At 36.5% G+C, this 19,780-nt stretch overlaps 1 protein-coding gene across 4 annotated transcripts in view; it reads right to left on the bottom strand.

The window, feature by feature from the left end:
* The window catches only part of ZBTB49 (zinc finger and BTB domain containing 49), a 38,085-nt gene that overhangs the window by 15,487 nt on the left and 2,818 nt on the right, over positions 1-19,780 (bottom strand). For all 4 annotated transcript variants that reach the window (XM_063337359.1, XM_063337358.1, XM_063337357.1 and 1 more), the window contains exons 3-8: positions 17,547-18,652; positions 11,987-12,033; positions 8,105-8,178; positions 7,256-7,338; positions 7,003-7,164; positions 3,173-5,041 (exon numbers count right to left, since the gene is read on the bottom strand). In XM_063337359.1, the coding sequence (XP_063193429.1) occupies positions 4,368-5,041; positions 7,003-7,164; positions 7,256-7,338; positions 8,105-8,178; positions 11,987-12,033; positions 17,547-18,652 (2,146 nt within the window). In that variant the 3' untranslated portion in view covers positions 3,173-4,367. The remainder of the gene's footprint in view (positions 1-3,172; positions 5,042-7,002; positions 7,165-7,255; positions 7,339-8,104; positions 8,179-11,986; positions 12,034-17,546; positions 18,653-19,780) is intronic.

The following is a 19,780-nucleotide window of genomic DNA, read 5'->3' on the forward strand; positions in this document are numbered from 1 at the left end:
GCCACTTAGATGTTTTGGGAAGACTTCATGTGTAGCAATTACTTCCCTATAAAATTATCAACAGGAGTTTAAGCCTATTTGGATTTGCTGAAGAAGCCATGGAAACAAAGCACAAGTGCTCTGTTCTAAAGCCCAGTCTCTGAATTCAAGAAACTGTGAAACTTCTAGTGGGCCTAAAAAGAGTACGAGAGAATGCAGATAAAGTCTCAGACCACAAAACCACTATACGTGCCCAATGGCAACAAGTAATAAACACGTGGCAAGTCCTTCCTAGTAAAGTTCGCCTTCCTTAAACCACTTATTTTCAGTTCTAACTAAACCAGATCACAAGTCTCAAGCAGAGGATTTTTTTTTTGGAGGGGGAGTTATTTGAACTTAGACTTAATTATAGGATGTATCATTTTCCTGTGTACACACAGAAAACATATCCACATAAAAATAGCAGGTTACATTTTGTATAGGTTTAATGCACTTCAATAATCCAAAAACCACAGTAATTCCTTCAAAAGTTTAAAAGCTACTATCATTTGATTATTTTTTTTATATTGTGCAGGAGTCAAATGACAGAGATCTCTCTGCACTGAACAAACCCAAACTCAGCCCTGAGCAGTCACCTACATCTTCTAGAAACAAAAGTGATTTAAGTTTGCAAGACGAACTGAAGAACAGCAGCTCTGAACTGCAGAATAGCTATTCCAATAAATAACTATCAGCAATCCTTCGATTTTACTATGCCAGGTTGGCTAACTTCTTTTTTTTTAAATAGCACGCCATTTACATCGATTATAATGGCACTTCAGCAGTGCCTACTACTAGCCAATTGACTGATGCTTATTCATACCCCTCAGCACGCTAGCTATGGATATTTATGAGCAATAGCGATGGCTGGGCGTCTGCTGCTTGTGAAATACTATTGGCTCAATAATTATGTCATGGTTTCCACCTGTTCTTCAAAGTCACAGGGTAACTGCTGTTTTCCAACTGCGCCAGCTTTATGGCAGTATTAGGACCACCAGACCATATTTGCTATTCCCCCTCAAACATCCTCTTCATTATGGGCCTACAAGTTGACATAGGAAATCCTTGGATACAGAAGATCCTCTTGCGAGGCAATTTTCTACAGAAGTCTCACTGGAAAAAGCACGTGGCAGTGCTAAATTGACATGACATACTATATTTGATTTTTGGAAACAAAAAAGCAAAATACATCTTGCAGTCAGGCAGTGATATTCTCACTGCGAAGTGGCTGCAGGGATGGGGCTTCTTAATCCAAAAGTTCTTACTCCATACAAAATTTCATTCTCTTCCATCTGACTCCATCTATCTACCCATCTTTTGAGTTTTCTCTCTTCCTCAGCTTTTCCTTCAAGCCAGCAAGCAATAACAGTTCTTTGTGCTCCTGCCCAGTCTGCAACTCTTGCTTTTTCTGGTTCCAGCTGCACAAACTCAGATGGACTGTTTGCTCCTACCAGTGTTCTTTCTACTTCCTTCTCAAAGATGCCACATTGCAGCAAGGCGTTTTATCAAACTCCCCAAACTGCAAACAGTATTCACAGTCTGGTAGCAGGTTTGAGAACCTGCATGTTTTTGGTGTGAAACACTCTGACAGAAACACTGCCAAGCAAGAGAAATTATCCTTTGTGCAACATGGCTGTCCGCTGGGCACAAAGCAGTTGGTACCTAGTAATTTAATCGATATGCTTACAAGCATCTCAAGATGCCATTTTTACCTTAAGAGTCTTCAGCAATAACACATTCCACCAAAATAAAGAATACAAACCTCCAATACCCTGTTAGCAGAGCACAAAGGTTGCAGCATGGTCTGTTTTAAACCTATGCTGTACCGACTGCACCAAAACACAACGGAGAAAGCAAAACCATTGCAGAACCAGAGGCAACTAAAAAGTTAGGAGGTTCACAAATTGCAGATTTGTCCTCTCCAAGCAACAGAATCCTCGTGGGAACAGAATCAAATGTCTATTTTCTCTTGGGTTAAGTATATCTAAAAATACTTTCTGACAAGGGGAAAGCTACAGAGCTAGTGACTGGCAGATACCCACATTTTGCCTTAGGTGCTAGTGCAAGGATAGCAGAGTGAGAGCGAGCATGAGCACACACGGTCAGGGACAGAACCATAATGCATGGGTTGTTGAGTAGCATGTGGAGGATTTCCACAAAGATCTGCAGTGTTCACCAGCAAATCATGTAAAAGAAAATGAATGACAAAAGAGGTAAGGGTTCAAATGTACAAAGTGTTGCCTGCTTAATCCTATGTGGGACTATGATCTGCTAGCCTACATGATACTTTTAAAATTAGGCACCAAAAGGTGAAAAAAAAAAATAAAAATCCCAATTTTCTCTTCAGTGCATCTGTTTGGGTTTCTTTTTTGTTTTTTTTGTTTTTTCTTTTTTTTTTTTTTAACTGGTCTGTTAATGTAGCGAAAAAAAGGTTTTCTGCCCTTTTTGTTTTAAGGAGTGGTAAGCTCTGGCCAGCAATATTATCCTTCTCATTTCAACCCAGGTTGAAAGCAGTTAAAAAACAGGGAGGTGCAGGGCCCTGTAAAGGAAGGGGAAGCCACAAATTGCAATGCATGGCATTAACACAATAAGAAACTGAACAGCTAGGTTTGAATTCCTGGGGCGAAAAAGTTATAAGCACTTTAAAAATATGAAAAATACTATATTTTCCAGTCTCTGAAATTCCACAGAATGCAGGCAGTGGACTATGTCACCTCTGGTCTACAATCCTATTCTAGCAAAACTAATTCTTGTTCTACCAAGAACTAGCTTAATTACAATAGATTTGAACATTTGTGCTTTAGTGGGCTACAAATGACAATGTATTTTCTAACACCAAGAAAATGTGACATTACATATAAATTGATAGATAGTTCCAGCTATTAGTTTTACACAAACACGAATTTTTCAGCAGAGCAACTACAGTGTCACTAAGATAGCAGTGATACCAGAATTTGTTAACCGTTGCAAAACACTGAAATCAACTTCTTGGCCTACAAACGGCTTCTTTTCACAACAAAAAAATTTATGTAATCAGGTGTTTGGGGGTTTTATATGGTTTTGTAGTCCCAAATAAATTTTGGCCTATTTTTCATGCAAGTGCAACTGAAGTCTTGCAGTCTTATCATATAATACTACAGATACCAGTACTCACAGCTGTCTTGCTAGCAGTGACCATTGAGACTCCTTATAGGAAATAAGTAGCATGTACTTCAAACAGACTTCCCAGCCTGTGAATGAACTTCAGAAAAAGGTTAGTACAAGTGTATTTTCAGGAATGTTTTAGCAGAAACCTTGACAACACACTACTGAAGCTTTTTGATGGGTTGGAAAAAGTTAGGCCAGTAGAACTTGTGACTGTAGCAGGCAGTTTGAAATGCAGCAACAGAATCTATACTGCAAATTAATACAACCATTCAAAGCACCAAAGCAGAAAAAGGCCTCTAAGCAAAGTTTCTATCCTGTAAGAGTCTATTCATTCCATTAATTAGCCAATAGTTTACACTAATTCACTGAAATGCAAAGACAATCTACTGGTGTATTGATTGCACTTATTTTATAGTGCAGCTCTTCTTGCAGTGGTATCCCCATTAGCATTGAAAAGATACCTGGAATAGATGGATGTTATTGAAAATCTTTCATAAAAAGATGAAATGCATTGAGCAATTAAGATACAATGTAAAACAACTTCCCTTTATTTACATTTCCTGATCTTGGTCTTCATTGTACAAACAATCTGCTGTGCAAAATAGTTTATAAAATACTAAAAAAAGCTTTTATTGTAAAAAAATAAAGTTTCTAGATATACAGTTACTTTGCACTATCACAAATATTGTCCAGTATTTAACATTGAAATTTAATATCACAATATTCAAGTCATGTAAACCAATGATCCTACTGGTAAGAAAGCCACTACTGAAACTCAGGTTCACTAGGAATTTGTTAAATATTTTCCTCTTTTCATATCTACACCCTTACACAAGTCTGATGACCCATACTTGAACTGCACCCATATCATGAAATTAGACATTGGGCTCTCCTTTCCTCCCTTATCAGGTAAAAAATACCAAGGTAAATGGCAAACTTAGTAAATGGTAAATTTTAGTAAATCCTGGCAACACATGAGCTACACAGTGCAGTCACAGAACAACAAAGGTCCTCAAAACTAGATCTGAACTTTGCTGAGAAGCAGTGTAAAGGCAGCCTACACTGGGTTCTGGGCATGCGTATCTTGATTTCTACCAAGCTAGCTGGCTTAAAAACTAGCTCTGATCTCTATGCTGCAGTGCAATCACAGTCACTTTAGCATGAAATGCCTCTAAGAAGTTTTGATACAGTCACCTGAGCCCTCACTGTTCCAATTCGCTTTCGTTCTGCAAGGTCTTCATAGCTAAACCCCAGAGGGTCATGCTGGAGAAGAATGGTCCTTCATTATTCTTGTATGCAGCAGATGATGTTCGACTGCCTAGTGGATCATTACAATGACTGTCCAAGCTAACCATAGAGGAACGAAGCATGGGAATATTATCAGACTGTAGGGGTTCTTCTGCAGAAGATACATCTGCATCGGCATAAGCATATGGTGGTGGTGGTGGAGTTTGCTGTGTCTGCGCTTTTGGGAGTTTAGCAGAATCCATGTTCAGTTTCTGTTGGTTTGCTGAGTCATGGTGTTGAATCATTGATCGCAACTTACAGTAAGAATCTGCAGAACTATCAAATTCAGTTGAATTTGCAGTTGGACGAATGGGAAATTTAACAGACACTGGTAACAACGTAACAGACATTTCTTGGCCAAAAGAGTCAGAACTCTGAGATTTGTCAAGGTCAGAAGTTTCAATCCCTTGAGTAAATTCATCTAGTGCATTTGGACCTTCATCAGGGGCTTTACAATGCATTTTCTTGTGCCGCCGTAGAACAGCAGAGCGAGTGAAGCATTTGTTACAAGTTTCACAGGTATAGGGTTTTTCTCCTGTATGAGTCCTCACATGTCTACGCAGGTCACCAGAGCCTGCAAAACACTTCCCTACAAGACAGAAGTGATAGATTAAGATTTTGTCTTTAACAGAAGTGCATAAACATGTTTTAATTAGGGAAAATACCAAGTGATAAGGTATGGTATGTCCCAATACTTTGTTTATCTAGAACAGGTTCAAACAGGTTCCATCTATTTTTACAATTCAATGACTTGTTTCTTCTTCTTGATCTGATTTTCTAACTTGTGTTTCCCAGTGCATTAGTTTTTGTCTCCAGAGATGGGAATATCCATTAGTCATTGAAAGCTGTTGATGTTCTCAGTTTTTATCAATCTTCATGGAGGAAAAAAAATTTTAAAATAATTTTAATTGTCTGTCTGGAAAAACAGTATGCTGATAGGCTTCTAAATATATTCTTCCAGTGAGAACTGCATCATAGAAAGTAATGGCATGTTCATTACCAAGAAACTATTCTTAAAGTGCTGACAAAGTTAGGGTTTTTGTTAACTTTGAGCTAATGTAATGCAGCAGTCTATGTTTTATATTCTAGCCAGAGAATGTGTCGAAACTGTAATTTTTTATTGCTGTAAATATTAGAATACAATAAAATATTCGACTGTTTGCCTATTTTCAGAACCACAGGCTCAAATAAACTCAATTACCATATTACAAAGAAAAAAGTGTCTGAGGCTGAACCACAGCAAAGTGTATAAGAACAAGCAGAACAATAGAGCATTAATTTCCAGAATTGTTACATGATTGAGACATCTCTACATTCTTTAGGATAGCAGAAATAAGCCGGTACCTATTTGTGATTTTATCTCATTTTACCTAGGTTAAAGATTATTTTATTTTGTGTGGAGGGATACCAACTAAAATCTGTATTATCTGAAATCCTAGTAAAACTGCAGTCTCAATTTCCAGCATCATACTTTTCGTTCTACTGACCAGATTTCTCTTCAGAGAAGCCATTAAGCAGTAACAGTAACATTACAAATTACTGGACTAATACATGTGGATTTTTTGCATGATGTGAATGATTTCTTAATGCTTGATCAGATCCTCTTTGCACAATTTTGCCTTCTCAGTACAAGATGGCTAAAATGAAAAATAATCAAAAGATCGCTACAAGACAAGATGAAAACAAGCCTATTGTAATGACAGCTACACAACTGTTTGTTTATACTTTCATATCCTGCATATCTGTATTTCCTCCTTATGATGGAAAAGTTCCTGATAAAATTAGCTTTTCTTGTGCCTCAAGACATTACAAATAAAACATACTGCAGCTGGACATTCTTATATGGAGCTACCCTCATCCAAAGCTGATTCCTCAGAACATGAATGAAATTATAGCAAAATAGCACTTAAGGGCAGAAAAGTAAGTAGCATGCTGGATGCTAAGTAACATAGGAGCTAAGGATAGACAATGCAATTTCTGAGAACTATGTTATACAAGGATGAATCATTGATCAAAGAGCCATTTTCAGGCCACCTGGAAGTAAGACCTATCTAGCAGATTGTGAAAATGAGGTGTTCTCTGGTATGAAGCATTGATCAAGTTTTGATTTTATTCCAGAGGTTGAAGCAAAGCAGCAAAAGGTTATTATCAAGCTCTGTGGTTGAATGCAGTTAAATCCAAACAATATTCAACTGCAAAAATAAAAAAGAAAGAAAAAAAAAAGATTCCACCGATAGCCAAGTGATGCTAAACCTATCTTTTCATCAGAAAGAACTATACTGAAAATAAATCAATTTTTGAAGCAGCTAGTATTAGTACTTCGCTAGCAAACACGTACACGTCTAATGTTGATTCCTCTTATTTCCTTTCTCTATTCTTCAACTGAAATTCACTTCTGAACTTATTTGCAGCAGCTAAAGGAGTTTATACATAAAATGGAAGACTATGAAGTATGTAAGACAGGTTAATTGTTATTCTGCTGACAGAAGAACTTTTACCTATCATTTAAAAAGCAAAGACACAACCAAGCTTATGCACAGTAAATCTTACCACATGCTGAACAGCTGTATGGTCTCTCTCCGGTATGCCTAATTCTGTGCTTTACTAATTTTCGTTGCATGTTGAATGACTTCCCACATTCATCACAGGTGAATACTTTATCTGCTGTATGGGTCTTTTTGTGCTCCTTTAAATTACTAAAGTTACTGAATCCTAGAAAAATATGACGGACACTGAGATTAAAATGACTCCTCACATTTCAGTCAAAAAAACCTCAGAGGCAGAAACTTTGGTTCTTACATACCTCTGCCACAGATATCACACAAATGAGGCTTTTCTCCAGAATGAATAATAATATGACGCTGAACATCACCAGAAGCAGCAAATCTGTAACAGAATACAGAAATCCAATTACTGTCCTTATAAGCCCCTTATTCTCCTAAACTGAGCATCACGTGGAAGTCAACTATAATGAATGCCTGATATTCTGAATAAAGATTAAAATCAAAACCACAGATACCTAAATGGATGCATTTAAGAAAAACATTTTGAAGCTGGCAATGTCTAATTAAATTTATGCTAGAACGTGAACCCCCAAAAAACCTTTTCACCATTAATGTTATTAGTTCATTCTGCATTTAACTTAGTTTAAGTACAAATGCTACTCCTAAACTAGTGTGCTTTCTGTCACCTGCTAGCAGAAGGCAGAAATATTTAATGCTTTCCTTAAATTCATCAAGTTTCCCATACTTCTTAATTTCCATAAAATGTAACAAAAATTATATGACCAAATACTGAAAAAAAAAATGTAAGGGAAAGGTACAAAACCACATGGTTTACTGTGACTCACGCTGTTCAAAATACACACAATAGTATAAGCTTACCTAAAGGTACCAATATATAAAAACTTAAGGAAGACCACGGACTATATATGTGGTGACGTGTTTATCTCAGTATTGAGACTTGCAACAAGACACTGGCAGACATTTATGTATTTTTATCCCATCAATACACAAAACAAACCTAATGTCTTTTAAACAAAATTGAGCTGCATGCTGCCTTAGCTCTTGGCCCTTAGTTTATCAGGAAGATTAAAGAAAATATGAACAAGTTTTATCATGTTAGCTTTACCAAGATGAACAATTCTACTCACCTTTTCCCACAGATTTCACAAATGTATGGCTTTTCACCAGAATGTCGACGTAAATGTGTCTGGAGATTACCTGCCTGAAGGGACAGTAATTTAAACATTTAAATTCAGCTAGCCTGTTGCTGTATACAGACAAAAACACAATGACAGGAACTATGAGACTGGCTTTTTATTCCTAATTCTAAGGCAGTGAAGACTACAAAGTATGTAGGAACTCAAGCATTCTTATCTAGTAAAGACAGACTACCAAGTACTTTAAGATCAAATTGCTTACGTATGTAATTATACATTGACAAGAACAGGAAAAAAAAAAGACTGGAATCAAATGCTATGGAAAAAGGAAGACCTATAGTTGAAAACAGATCCAATTATAAATTAAAATTACATGACCTAGATTGCAGTGAAGAAGAAAACTTACTAGTAATATGGTTCATGTTAGTCTCATTTTCCCTGTCCTACAAATAAAATATTGTTACATCAGGATGTCTGATTTCACCTACCAGGAGGTTAAAAAGAAAAGAACAGAGTAAACATTTTTCAAAACATAAAATACTCAGAGCGAAGTGCTCCAAACCTATAAATATTTACTCATATCAAAAGAAAATGGAATAGCAAGTACAGAAATGAACAAATGGTATTACCGGCAACTAATTTTTATCATGTATCTTTCCTCTCCCAATCCTTTAAAAATCACGCTAGTCTACCGGGCAAACCAGATAATGACTAGACAAAACCATCTTACTCATTCCAACTTTTTTTTAATTTAATTTTATTTTCTTAAAGCCACTGCTGCTTCTGAATGGCTAATCCACTGAGAGTCCTGTTCTCAAAGCACAAGATACAGCTAGTCCGGATAGAAGAGCTGCGGATATTCCATACACTGTGCATACTTCCATGGTCAGTTTTTAACCCTTCCATTCTCTTTGATGGACAACTGCCTGGTTTTATCCAAGTACACTAAAGGAACATTAAGTCCTTTCAATTAGGAAAGAAAACTGGGGATGCAAAGATTATCATGTCCTCCTTAGTCAAAGTGAGACAACAAAAATAAGACCTGTCAGTAATTTCTTCCAGCTCCTTTAGATAATAAATTACCTACGATGATCAATCACTGTAATCAGAGCTTATAATATACCAGACCTAACGTATTGGAGACACACAAACAGATACAGGGGACAATATTAAATGGATCACTGTTTGAACCCTGACAGCGCTTTAACTCCTCTGAAGTTTTTCAGACATCAGCATGGCTGAAGCACTGTTCTCTCAGCCCAGACTTTATAATACTGAAATCCATTCAAAGAGACGCATTAGACACCTATTTCTGATGAAGGAGAAAACTAAACTGACTTCTCCATGAGGCAATTTATGCTTTGCAAAGACAAGGGATTTTATGCACAGGTACATTTGAGAGAAACATAGGAAAGTCAAAACCTTTACCTCTATCCACATCACAAACCAAATCAAACCATATCATAGGCATTTGAAAGTTATTCTGGATAAAGACAGAGGGTGAATTTGAAGTGCAACACTTATTCTGAAATAGTTCCCTTACAAGTATTTTTAGCCAGAATTAAAACATTTAGCAAGTAGATCCATTTCTTCATTACAAGCCTATGTCATTTCCTCCTAATGAGGGCAAAAGCTTGTTATTAACTACGCTGAGACAGAAAAAGGCAAAACCATCAGTAACTTGTATTCTTCCTAAGCTTTTAAGTTGGTATACAACCACCTGTTGGTTAAGGCATAATATGGCATACCAATGAAAAAGCATCAGAGGACTTTGTTAGCATTTCAGTGAAAGAAAAAAAAGTGCTCAGAAGAATTCTCTTACTGATACTGGTTGCATGCCACTCCTCACACTCGGAGACTAGAGAAATATGCAAGACTTAGTCCATTTGTATCTGGCATGCTTCTAAAGTGAAGGAAGTAATGCATATGGTCCCCGAAAAGAAGCTCTGCAAAAGCAGGTAGTCAGGAGGTAAAACATGATATCCTGGACCACCAGCCAGAGAAGGACCACATAGCAACAGGCTGTGTACTAGTAGTAAGGGAAGATGCAGGCTTGGAAGTACAAAAGGAACCTTTTTCTCCAAAAATCAAAGACATTTATGGTTATTTGTTCCAGACTATGCGTTCCTATGCCAGTTTTCCCTGCTTTCTTCATTTTCTGTTTCACATTCCAGAACATGGAACATCAGTTATATGCAGCAGGAGCAGACGTACTATCAGACGCAACAACTGCACTGTCTCAAAAGCACAAGAACACGAAGGCTTAAATAAGAAAAGCATTACTATTTCTGTGCCTGCAGGCTGAGAAGATCAAGAGTAAGATCGGAGATGGCCTTTTAAGCAAAAAGTAGATTGCAATTATCCTTGCATCTTACTGTCTGGTAGGTGGAGTCTTACTTATTTGCACAATTCAAGAGAAGTATTCAAGTTCCCTTCAGCACACAAGCTGAATGCTATGGCTTATATTCTGGACATGTAGGTATTGTCCATCAATATGTATCTACCTACACCTTCAGGCAAGTCAGGTAATGGGGGGGGGAGAGGAAGGGAAGGAAGCCGTTTGAGAGTGTTTAATTAAAAGGCAGAAATTTCCAGTTTTGATGGGGCTTTTGTTTGTTTTTATTGAAGAGGAGCAATGCATGTTGCATGAGGAGTCTGTCATGCCTGTCATACGCTCTGAATATGTGAAGATTTTTTATTCCCTCTTCCCCCACAGTAGTGGTACAGAATATCACTCCGTTTGCCAAAAGTACTGTTAACGGAATTTGGAAATATTCACTTTTTTCTTTTAATAACTACAAGTTCAGCCATCAAAATGAATGAAAATGCACTTTCTACTTTCTTTGCCTATTCAGCAAACCCAGTTCTGTTAAAATGGCTTGATAAGCATGATGAAACAGTATTGCTCACTGGATGCAGTGTTATATTTAGCAACAGTGGAGGATGCAACTGCATGAGATTCATGGGTCAAGGAAGTCCCACTGGGTGGACAAAACTGGAGCAAGAGAAGAACAAGCACTGGTAGGTGGATAGACAAAGACCTCATAATTCTAATCCTTAAACCATAAGGAGGACACAAGTTATTCAATGATAATTATTATTTAATCTTAGTATAAAATTATGCACCTGTCTATTGTCTCCTGTAATTAGGTGCACATATTCTAACCAAGAAAATAGAAAAGAAAAAGACGTTTTGGAAACGTGAGACAACTAGGCACCAAATTTGTAGAAATGCAAATGAACTGTTGCACCCAGAAGATTAAGCAAGCATTGGAGGGCAAATTAAGACAGTTAAAGCTTAGGCCCCATACGTAGGTAGGGTATTTCACAGGACTGTTTTTTTTAAATCATAGCTGAGTTTTGTCACTTCAGACAGATTGTGCTGCTGTTCTTCAGAGAAAGAAACTGACTCCAAAAAAATCTGCTTAATAATTTGTGCCATTTAGGAAGACGAAACAGTATTGTGAATACAACATTATATAAAATTCTAACCTGTATTTTTTTCAGGCACTGTAAAAATACTATTCACGACATATCCCTAAGCATAAGGCAAAAGCACAGCCTGAGAGTGAACATTCTCTGAATTTCAAATATAGTTGTGGCTGTGTATAGTTAAAACATTCATTTGAAGATAAAATACATAACACATCTACTGAGAGCAGACAGAATCAAAGGTACAAAACATATCAAATAAATATAAAACATTTAACATTATTTTCAAATAAGACATTTTAATATTCTATCCCTAAAGTCAAGTCTCTCTCTGAACAAAAAATATCTAATTTATAGACTTAAAACTAAGTTTATTTTTAGAATCAACACATAGATGCATTTAATTTTCAATTCAAGTACCATAATATAAAATATTCCCACCTGTGAGAAGTGTTTCCCACAAATGTTACATTCAAAAGGTTTCTCACCTAAAAGGAGAAGAAACAGAACATAGAACTTCTAATAGTTGCGACAAAATACAAATGTTTTAATTTGGTACGTTTCCTTTTAAAATATGTAAGAGTAAAAATATCCCCAAAAGGACACTTACCCATATATTTAAGAGGAAATTCAAGAGGAAAGTACAGCATTTACCATTAAGTTTGTAAGGCAGCCTTACTCAGACACAGAGTAGTTTTAAAACAAGTAAGTGGAAGAGTTTTGATATGAATAGGAGTGTTTTGTAATTTTATTTTTTTTTATTTTTTCCAAATGAAAGGGGTACGATACGTCCAGGAAAAACAGAAGATAACAAGGTCCTACAACAACAGCAGCAACTACGGGAAGTGCACCAGTTCTTCCACTTGTACACACAAAGGCCCGTTCTTAAAAAGAGTAAGAAATGCAGAGAAGCTAATTTGGAAGGAATCTGCTTTTTCAGATATATATTTTCCTTCAAATTCTCATCCTATATAAGAGTATCTGATAAGTAACCCATGTATTTTCCTCCAAAATTCTAAATTTATACGTATAAAAGTGGTAAAATATGTAAAAATATATGAGCAGCTTTAGTACAAAACTAGTGCAGCCCATTTTAGCTTTTCAAAATATCTTTATTCTTAATCTAGAATGTAACTGCACAATACTTCAATTCTCTAGCTGTCAATTTGGCACAAATATCTTTTTTCTAATCACTTTCTCTCCTCTGCATTATTCTTTAAAGGTATTTTTTTTCCTGCTTAGTTCTTGGTTTCCTAGTTTGTACACTGTTGATAAAAATCTCTGTGCATCCTCTGGTATTTTAAAAACAATAATAATGCTCAAATACCACTGAACTCAATGACAGTCAGACTTCTAATGGTATTTTCATGAGTCTAACTGTACACTGAAAGGACATATATAATCTGGCCCACAGGTACAGGGAAGCAAAATTAGTGTAAATCCTTGTGATTTTGAATGCAGATATTTCCAGAAGGAAAAAGAGACCTTGCACTATGTTTCATCTTGGTGCTGATTCAAAATCTGCCTAAATATTTTTATTTACTTTTTAAATTATAATTTTCCTGATTTTACAGAACACCTCTTGACTATTTTTAGCCTTCTCTTCCAGCAAGTATTCTCTAGATCAGTATTCCTCCTCCATCCTTGGAAGTGTTACAAGCAACATCTACAACATCCAGGTGTTGATGTTCCATTTTCCTTCCCTGATGCCAAATACAGGTGATGTACTTTCAACGTATTTTAGGATCAAGGACTAAATGCAGCTCTCTTAGATCTTAAAGCACAGAGTAAACATACACCGTTATGTGGCTTCACAGATAGCAATCTTGCAGTTAGTCTGATAACTTGAGGTTATATCTACTTTTTCTACTTAATGAAGAATCGAAATCTTTCAGCAGTTTCAAGAAAGCTTTTATTCAATTAAAGAAAAAAATTAAGAAACCAATAAGTAAACTGAGCCTCAACCGAGGCTTGATTTCATTATGGCTCTAAATTTGCAAAACACTAAGAACTATGGTACCGACAACCCAAATATAAATGAAACCAACAGGGAGCCAGATCTGTGGCAACTGGGAAGACTTCTGACAACTCTAAAACCATCAAGATTTTTGAAATGGAGGATAAAAACAATAGTAGCAATTTCTGCAGAAACTACCTACACAAAAAAAAAAAAGAAAATTACTGTTGACACAAAGACAATTCTCTGAACAGAAATACACCCTGAAATAATTAGAGGGGGAGGGAGGTAACTGGAGGCTCAAATTTCTCAAAACTGTTGTTGTAGGCTGCATGCAGCCTCATTATAACTGTACTCACTGGTGTGCAAAGAGTTGCAGGGGTTTTTCCCTCCATGGTAAAGATAAAACAAAAAAGTTTTGTTTGACAAGAAACATCAAATTAGGTTTTGGAGAACAATTCTACACCTGCATAAAACTCCAAACCACCAGGCATACCAAGTAGCCTATTCCAAGAATGAATTCTAGCAGAAATACTGAATTACTCATAGTGTTGTAACATCCCTAAGGTAAAGTGAGGCTAATTGCTTCCTAGGGTGTATTAGTAAGAGTGCAGATAGTAATCTGAAGATGATTCTTCTCTGCCTATCACTGGTGAGACCATATCTGGAACCTCAAGAGAAGGCAAACAAGAAATCATACTGCTGTCTACATGAAATGGGAAGACAGATACTGAACTACAATTAAAAGACAATGCTTAAAAAAACATCCAGGGAACTTGACTTTTGAACTCTTGGACTGCCTTATGTTTTCTATCTTCTGTTGCATCCTTCTTGTTCAACACTCTGCAAGAAGACATGAAGATAAAGTATACAGTAGTGGGATCAAAGCAGTGGTGTGTCAGCTCCAGAGAAGAAAGGCACAGAGGCAGAAGCAATATTCCTGAAGAGATCACAAAGGTGAGGAGCGGAACCCACTAAAGCATGGAAGGCTGTCAATTTGCTCAAGCAAAGCTCAGAATAAAAAGGTTGAGGATCAACAGTGTATTACATGAAAGTGTAACTCTGCTCCTGTTGTTTTCCATCCTGCCAAGAGTTCTTTCCATGGGGGTGGAGGGTAGGGGGGTGTGAGATGTTTCCTGAAAATATTTTTCAAAAAAACCAAAACACTGGATGTTACTGGATAGGTAAGAACCATATGAGAGAGATATATCTACTTCCTTTTTTTCAGACAGGCCAATCTAATAAAAAACAAATGATAAAATTATAACATTCAGACAAGTCCAAATCAATCTTAAAGTCAATGCAATAAGCTCTATTTAGGGATTCCTTTAAATATCCTCTAGCAATACAATCAAAACTGCTAGAAAACCCAATACAATGACTTGTGTTGAACACAGTATGCCTGTCCTTCACATAGACAACTCACCAATGCAACCATGTTAACCTGTAAATTCTTTAGCAGTTCCCTAGTGTTCAGGGACAGAGAATTTCACATGTGCTTTTTCTCGACAACGAGGCCTCCACAGCACTTACATCAAAAGACTTGTCATCTATGGGTTAAACACTGGCTTGCCATTGCTCTTCAGCACAACCAGATTTGGAGGACTATCAGTAAGTGCTGTAATACCTAAACGCTTGCTAACCCTTTTGCTCAGTTCTAGAAAATTAATGTTTTTAAATAAAATTCATTAGCTAGCAATTTGCTATGCTTTCTGAAGTGGCAGATAAATGGAAATGGCTTTTAGCATACGCTTCCATTACTTAACTACGAGTATTAGTGATACAGATGTGCCCTGTACCTTCAGCTACAGATCCTTTCTATATTAACATCCTACTCGCTATCCACTGCAATTTTCCAAGTACTCATTTTGCACTAGTTGGATATCTAAAAACTGATTAACATGACCCAAAAATAACAGACAAGCAAACAGGCATATGGAGACATATTCTTGCCTTCAGTTTTCCACTCTTCTTTGATGTGCTTATTATTTGTTAAACTTATGCTCTATAGTGTATGAAAAGCAGCATGGAATTCCTGAATTCAATGCATACTCAGACTAGTAGAGAAGATCCGCAGCAACAAAACCAAGTCTACGATCACTTTTCTTACATAATGTGTAAAGCTAGTTTGTATCAGGCAGTGTTGGGGAATGTGAAACAACATCTATCAGAGCTTAAGTGGAGTGGAAACACGTGTAAATACACAGACCTCAAATAAGAACAAAGAAATTAATTGCAACACATAAATAGCCTTGCAAAGCTACTGCAACCCTTTTTCTCTCTTCCCATTTCCTACACTTGTAAGCATTTGTTGGCCATGTTGTGTCTAAAGAAGAAAAGTTGTAAAACACTTGTATCAGGGGCTATAGTCTCTTTCTTCATAAAGCTTAGGAACCAGTCCACTCCCCTGACCTTTAAGTCACAATACATTAGCAGAGGTAGACTAAATTTTGAACATCATGTTTTAAATCATTCATCAGACTCAGAAACATACAATAATTAAGTCTATCACTTGGGCAACACACTCTTAAAAAAACAAGTAGTTTGATGGGCACCAGAACTCACAAAATCCAGATTCCTTCCAATGACTAAGATGTTTAAGGAAGGGGAAATTCTAACAGGTTTGTCATAGCTGGTGTCTCTCTCTCACATAGATTCTCTAGCACAAACTCACATATTAGTGACTTCAGAGTCTCTCCCTCAGTTGGGACTTCTCTAGATGCTCTAGCTTCTATCTGATCACCCATTTTCATGAAATTTCTAAGATATTAAAATATACCTGATGATGTCAGCTAAAATCGGATAATAGATTCAAAAAATACAAGGTAAAGAGAAAAGATCTAGGTAAGAGACATGTGCAACTCTCATAGGAGACCAAATTAAAAAAAAAAAGTAATGTGAACATACAGAAGTAGTCAAAGATACCAAGTGAAAACTTCAGGCACATAATGCGAAATGTTCATATTTCCAGGTTCTGGAAAGATTTTTCTACTAATAAGACAGAAAAAAAAAATTTCTTAATACTAAGGATCAACTAACCAAAGAAATTAATGTCTGCTAAGAGGGATTCATATTTACTGTCACAGTACCGATACATGTATGCTCATTTGCAAAGTGATTTTTATTTGACAAGACTGAGAGAGATTTAATACAGGGAAAAAGAAAGGCAAAAAACATTCAACAGCTTAATCAGGAATAATGCCATCTCAAGGACTTGGAAGCAATGGTGTTACTTGACTAGCTAAGGTAATTCTTAAAAACCCTTTTAAAAAAACATATTTAAAGTTGTAGAAATAGAATAGAACGTGGTGGTTAAACTGAACAGACAAATTAGTTAATTCAAAGTTAAGACTGGATCTTGTTTTTCACTAGAATAAAAAGATAATTAGAAATAAATCTGTGCTAGGTTTAAAAGTAATATTACCTGTGAGTTTTTAAAACAAAGCAAATTAATTCAAAATTCCCATTCGGTCTGCAGTCTACTTGTCTGCAAGATCATTACTCTCTAGGTAAATGCAATGAGAGTTGTTCACACTAGGAAAAAGGTATAAATTATTTATAGAGCATATTTATATAGGTTAAAAAGAAATGACAACCAAGCCTTAATCACTCACATCTTACAATGAATATATGATCAGAGAGAACTGAGGTCATGTAGAACAGCTGTAGTATCTTCTATCCATTTACACTTTTCATTGTTATCTGACTCAGACTTCTGGGCCATCTGACAAACTGACTAGAAATGCCTCTTCTAAATGCAAGACAAAAATAAAGTTTTCATTGAAATATCACACAATGTTCTTTGAAAAATAACTCTAAAAAACAAATATGAAGGAGAAATCTTTAATAGAACTCTCAGCTAATGTCAGTCTTAACAGTCTTTATTCATGTATGATTATTCATGTAAAAAAACCCAAAACAACAAACAACTCACAACCTTTTGAAAGTAGACCCTTAACCAGCATCTCTGACTCAAGATATACCACAAGACATCCTCTTTGAGTGAAATATTTGGTCTGCAGACCAAGTTATTGATAACTGTACCTGTATGAGACCTTTTATGAAGCTCCAAATTGCTTGGATGTTTGAAAGCCTTCCCACATAAGTCACAAGTATATTGCCTCTGCGACTGAAGAGTCTGTGATTGCCCTTCTTGTTCCAAAGGACGTTGAGATTTCTCAATTTCAACAGTTTGTTCAAAATTCTCAGAATTCACTAAATCTTCAGTTTCTTTTTCTTCAGTAACTCTAACATCTGTCATGTCCACGTTACTTTCATTTACAGATTCAATTACTCCTGTTATTCTACTGTCATCTTTTTTAGGCTCAGGTGGCTGTTCTGCAGATTTCTGAGATCTTAGAAAATTTAACTTTTTGAGGTGTATTGCCTTTTTCAGCCGCATCTGTTTGGTGGGCTGCATAAGTGTGCTTTCTGCATCTTGGTCTGGAGCAGCTTCATTCACAGACTGAACCAGAAAGTTTGATGGTAAATGGTCAGAGGTTTCCAGAATACACTCAGAGTGATTGACAGTACAAGCATTATTCTCTACGGTGTTTATTTCTGTAGACGTGTTGTAAGAAAAGGATTGTTCTGCTACTCTCTCATGATTAGAGCAAGCATTTTGCTTATAGAACTGTTTACTGTAAAAGTTGCGTAGTTTATAATAGTAATTTGGTTGTTTAAATGGAAGCTCTGTGCAGTTGCCATCTAAGGAGTCTTGTGGTTGTTTCTGTACATCACCTGAGGGTGTGTGAAGATTAACAGACTGCGATGCATGAGAATGGTGGTCAGCCAAGACTTTATTAGCTTGTGTGTCAGATGAGCATTCATGCAACAGGTTTGTTCCATAACTGTCATTGGCACAGCTAGTATCTGCAGTCAAAGCATTCTGCAGCGAAAACACGCTATTACAAGGCATGCTGGCAGTTTGTTCTACAGCTGCAGAAGATTTTAAAAAGGTGTGGCAAATGTTCAGCACATTTTGCACTTGAAGACACTGTGCAATATCCAACATAGCTTGTACATTGTCCTGGCTAAGATCCAGGTGAGAGGTGTACATAAAGTCCAAGATCTGGCCTATCCCACCGACATTTTTAATGTCCAAGTGAAAAACATCATTCTTCTGGCCTGAAGAGTTCTGGAAAAGGGTTCTGGTAAAATAAGGCAAATATTCAAACACAAATAATTCACAAACACTTTCATAAAAAAGTACACATACACTTCAGACAGACTGCTTGGTACAAAGCAACAATTTACACTATGTGGTCTTATCTAGATTGCTGTGTTTTTGCAGATGAACATCTCAAAACTGCTCAATTACTTCTCATATATTAGTTCCACACTAGTACACTTAAAGTATAAGTCAAAGCAAATGATCCCTCATATAACTTTAATTTTCTATTTTTTAATGTTTTGAAATCACACCCTCTACTTGTGGTTTCCTATCCAATGTTCTTTACATATTAGGTACAGTGATGCATTTATGGACTATTTGCAAAAGTTGGTTGACTCAGAATGATGTTTCTCCTTCCCTCATGCCAAAAAAAGCAGGACATGAGAAATTTTCTAGCAAAAAGGAGAAGACAGACCTCAAAGTCAGCTAAACTGGCAACTTTTCCGGCAACTGAGCTTGTTGATCAAACTTTATCAGTAAACCTTATTGACCTTATTATTAGATCTTTCTCTGCAAGTAGGTGAGAGGATGGTAATAGTAAACAAGATGATGGCATTATTTGCAATCTGTCATCTCATATCTAGAAAAAAGTATTTTTTCTGTTACTGAATGAGAGCCAAGCAAAAGAATAATGAAAAGTACAGGCATGTGAGCCTACAACAGCAGTCCAGCAATACCCACTGAATTGTTATTGAATCCTTCAAGTGTCACAAACTTCTTACTATTTGATGTAAAGTTTTCTTAGCATCAGACCTCTAGTTCTTCACACGCACAAACAGTCCTAGATTAAGTGGGTTTGTACTCTGCCTCAGTCAGTAACTTCACACCCTTCCACTAAAACCCCACCTCTAACCTGATACTTACACAGTAAACGATGATATATAAACAGCGTCAGGTCAGTCCTATGTAGCTATTTTCCTACACTAGGAAATGTCCTGAACTTGATGATGTCCTGAACTTGATGATTCCTCTCCGTGGGTTAACTCTCAAATTAGGTTTTGTTTAAAGGTGGGCATAATATCAATGAGCTCTGAATCTTAAGCAAATGAGAGTCTAGGCTTAAACTTTAGAAATGCAGAGTTTCAGATGCATCCCCATACTTAAA

The sequence above is a fragment of the Chroicocephalus ridibundus genome, chromosome 5, assembly GCF_963924245.1.
Source record: "Chroicocephalus ridibundus chromosome 5, bChrRid1.1, whole genome shotgun sequence".
NCBI classification, from domain to species: Eukaryota; Metazoa; Chordata; class Aves; order Charadriiformes; family Laridae; genus Chroicocephalus; species Chroicocephalus ridibundus.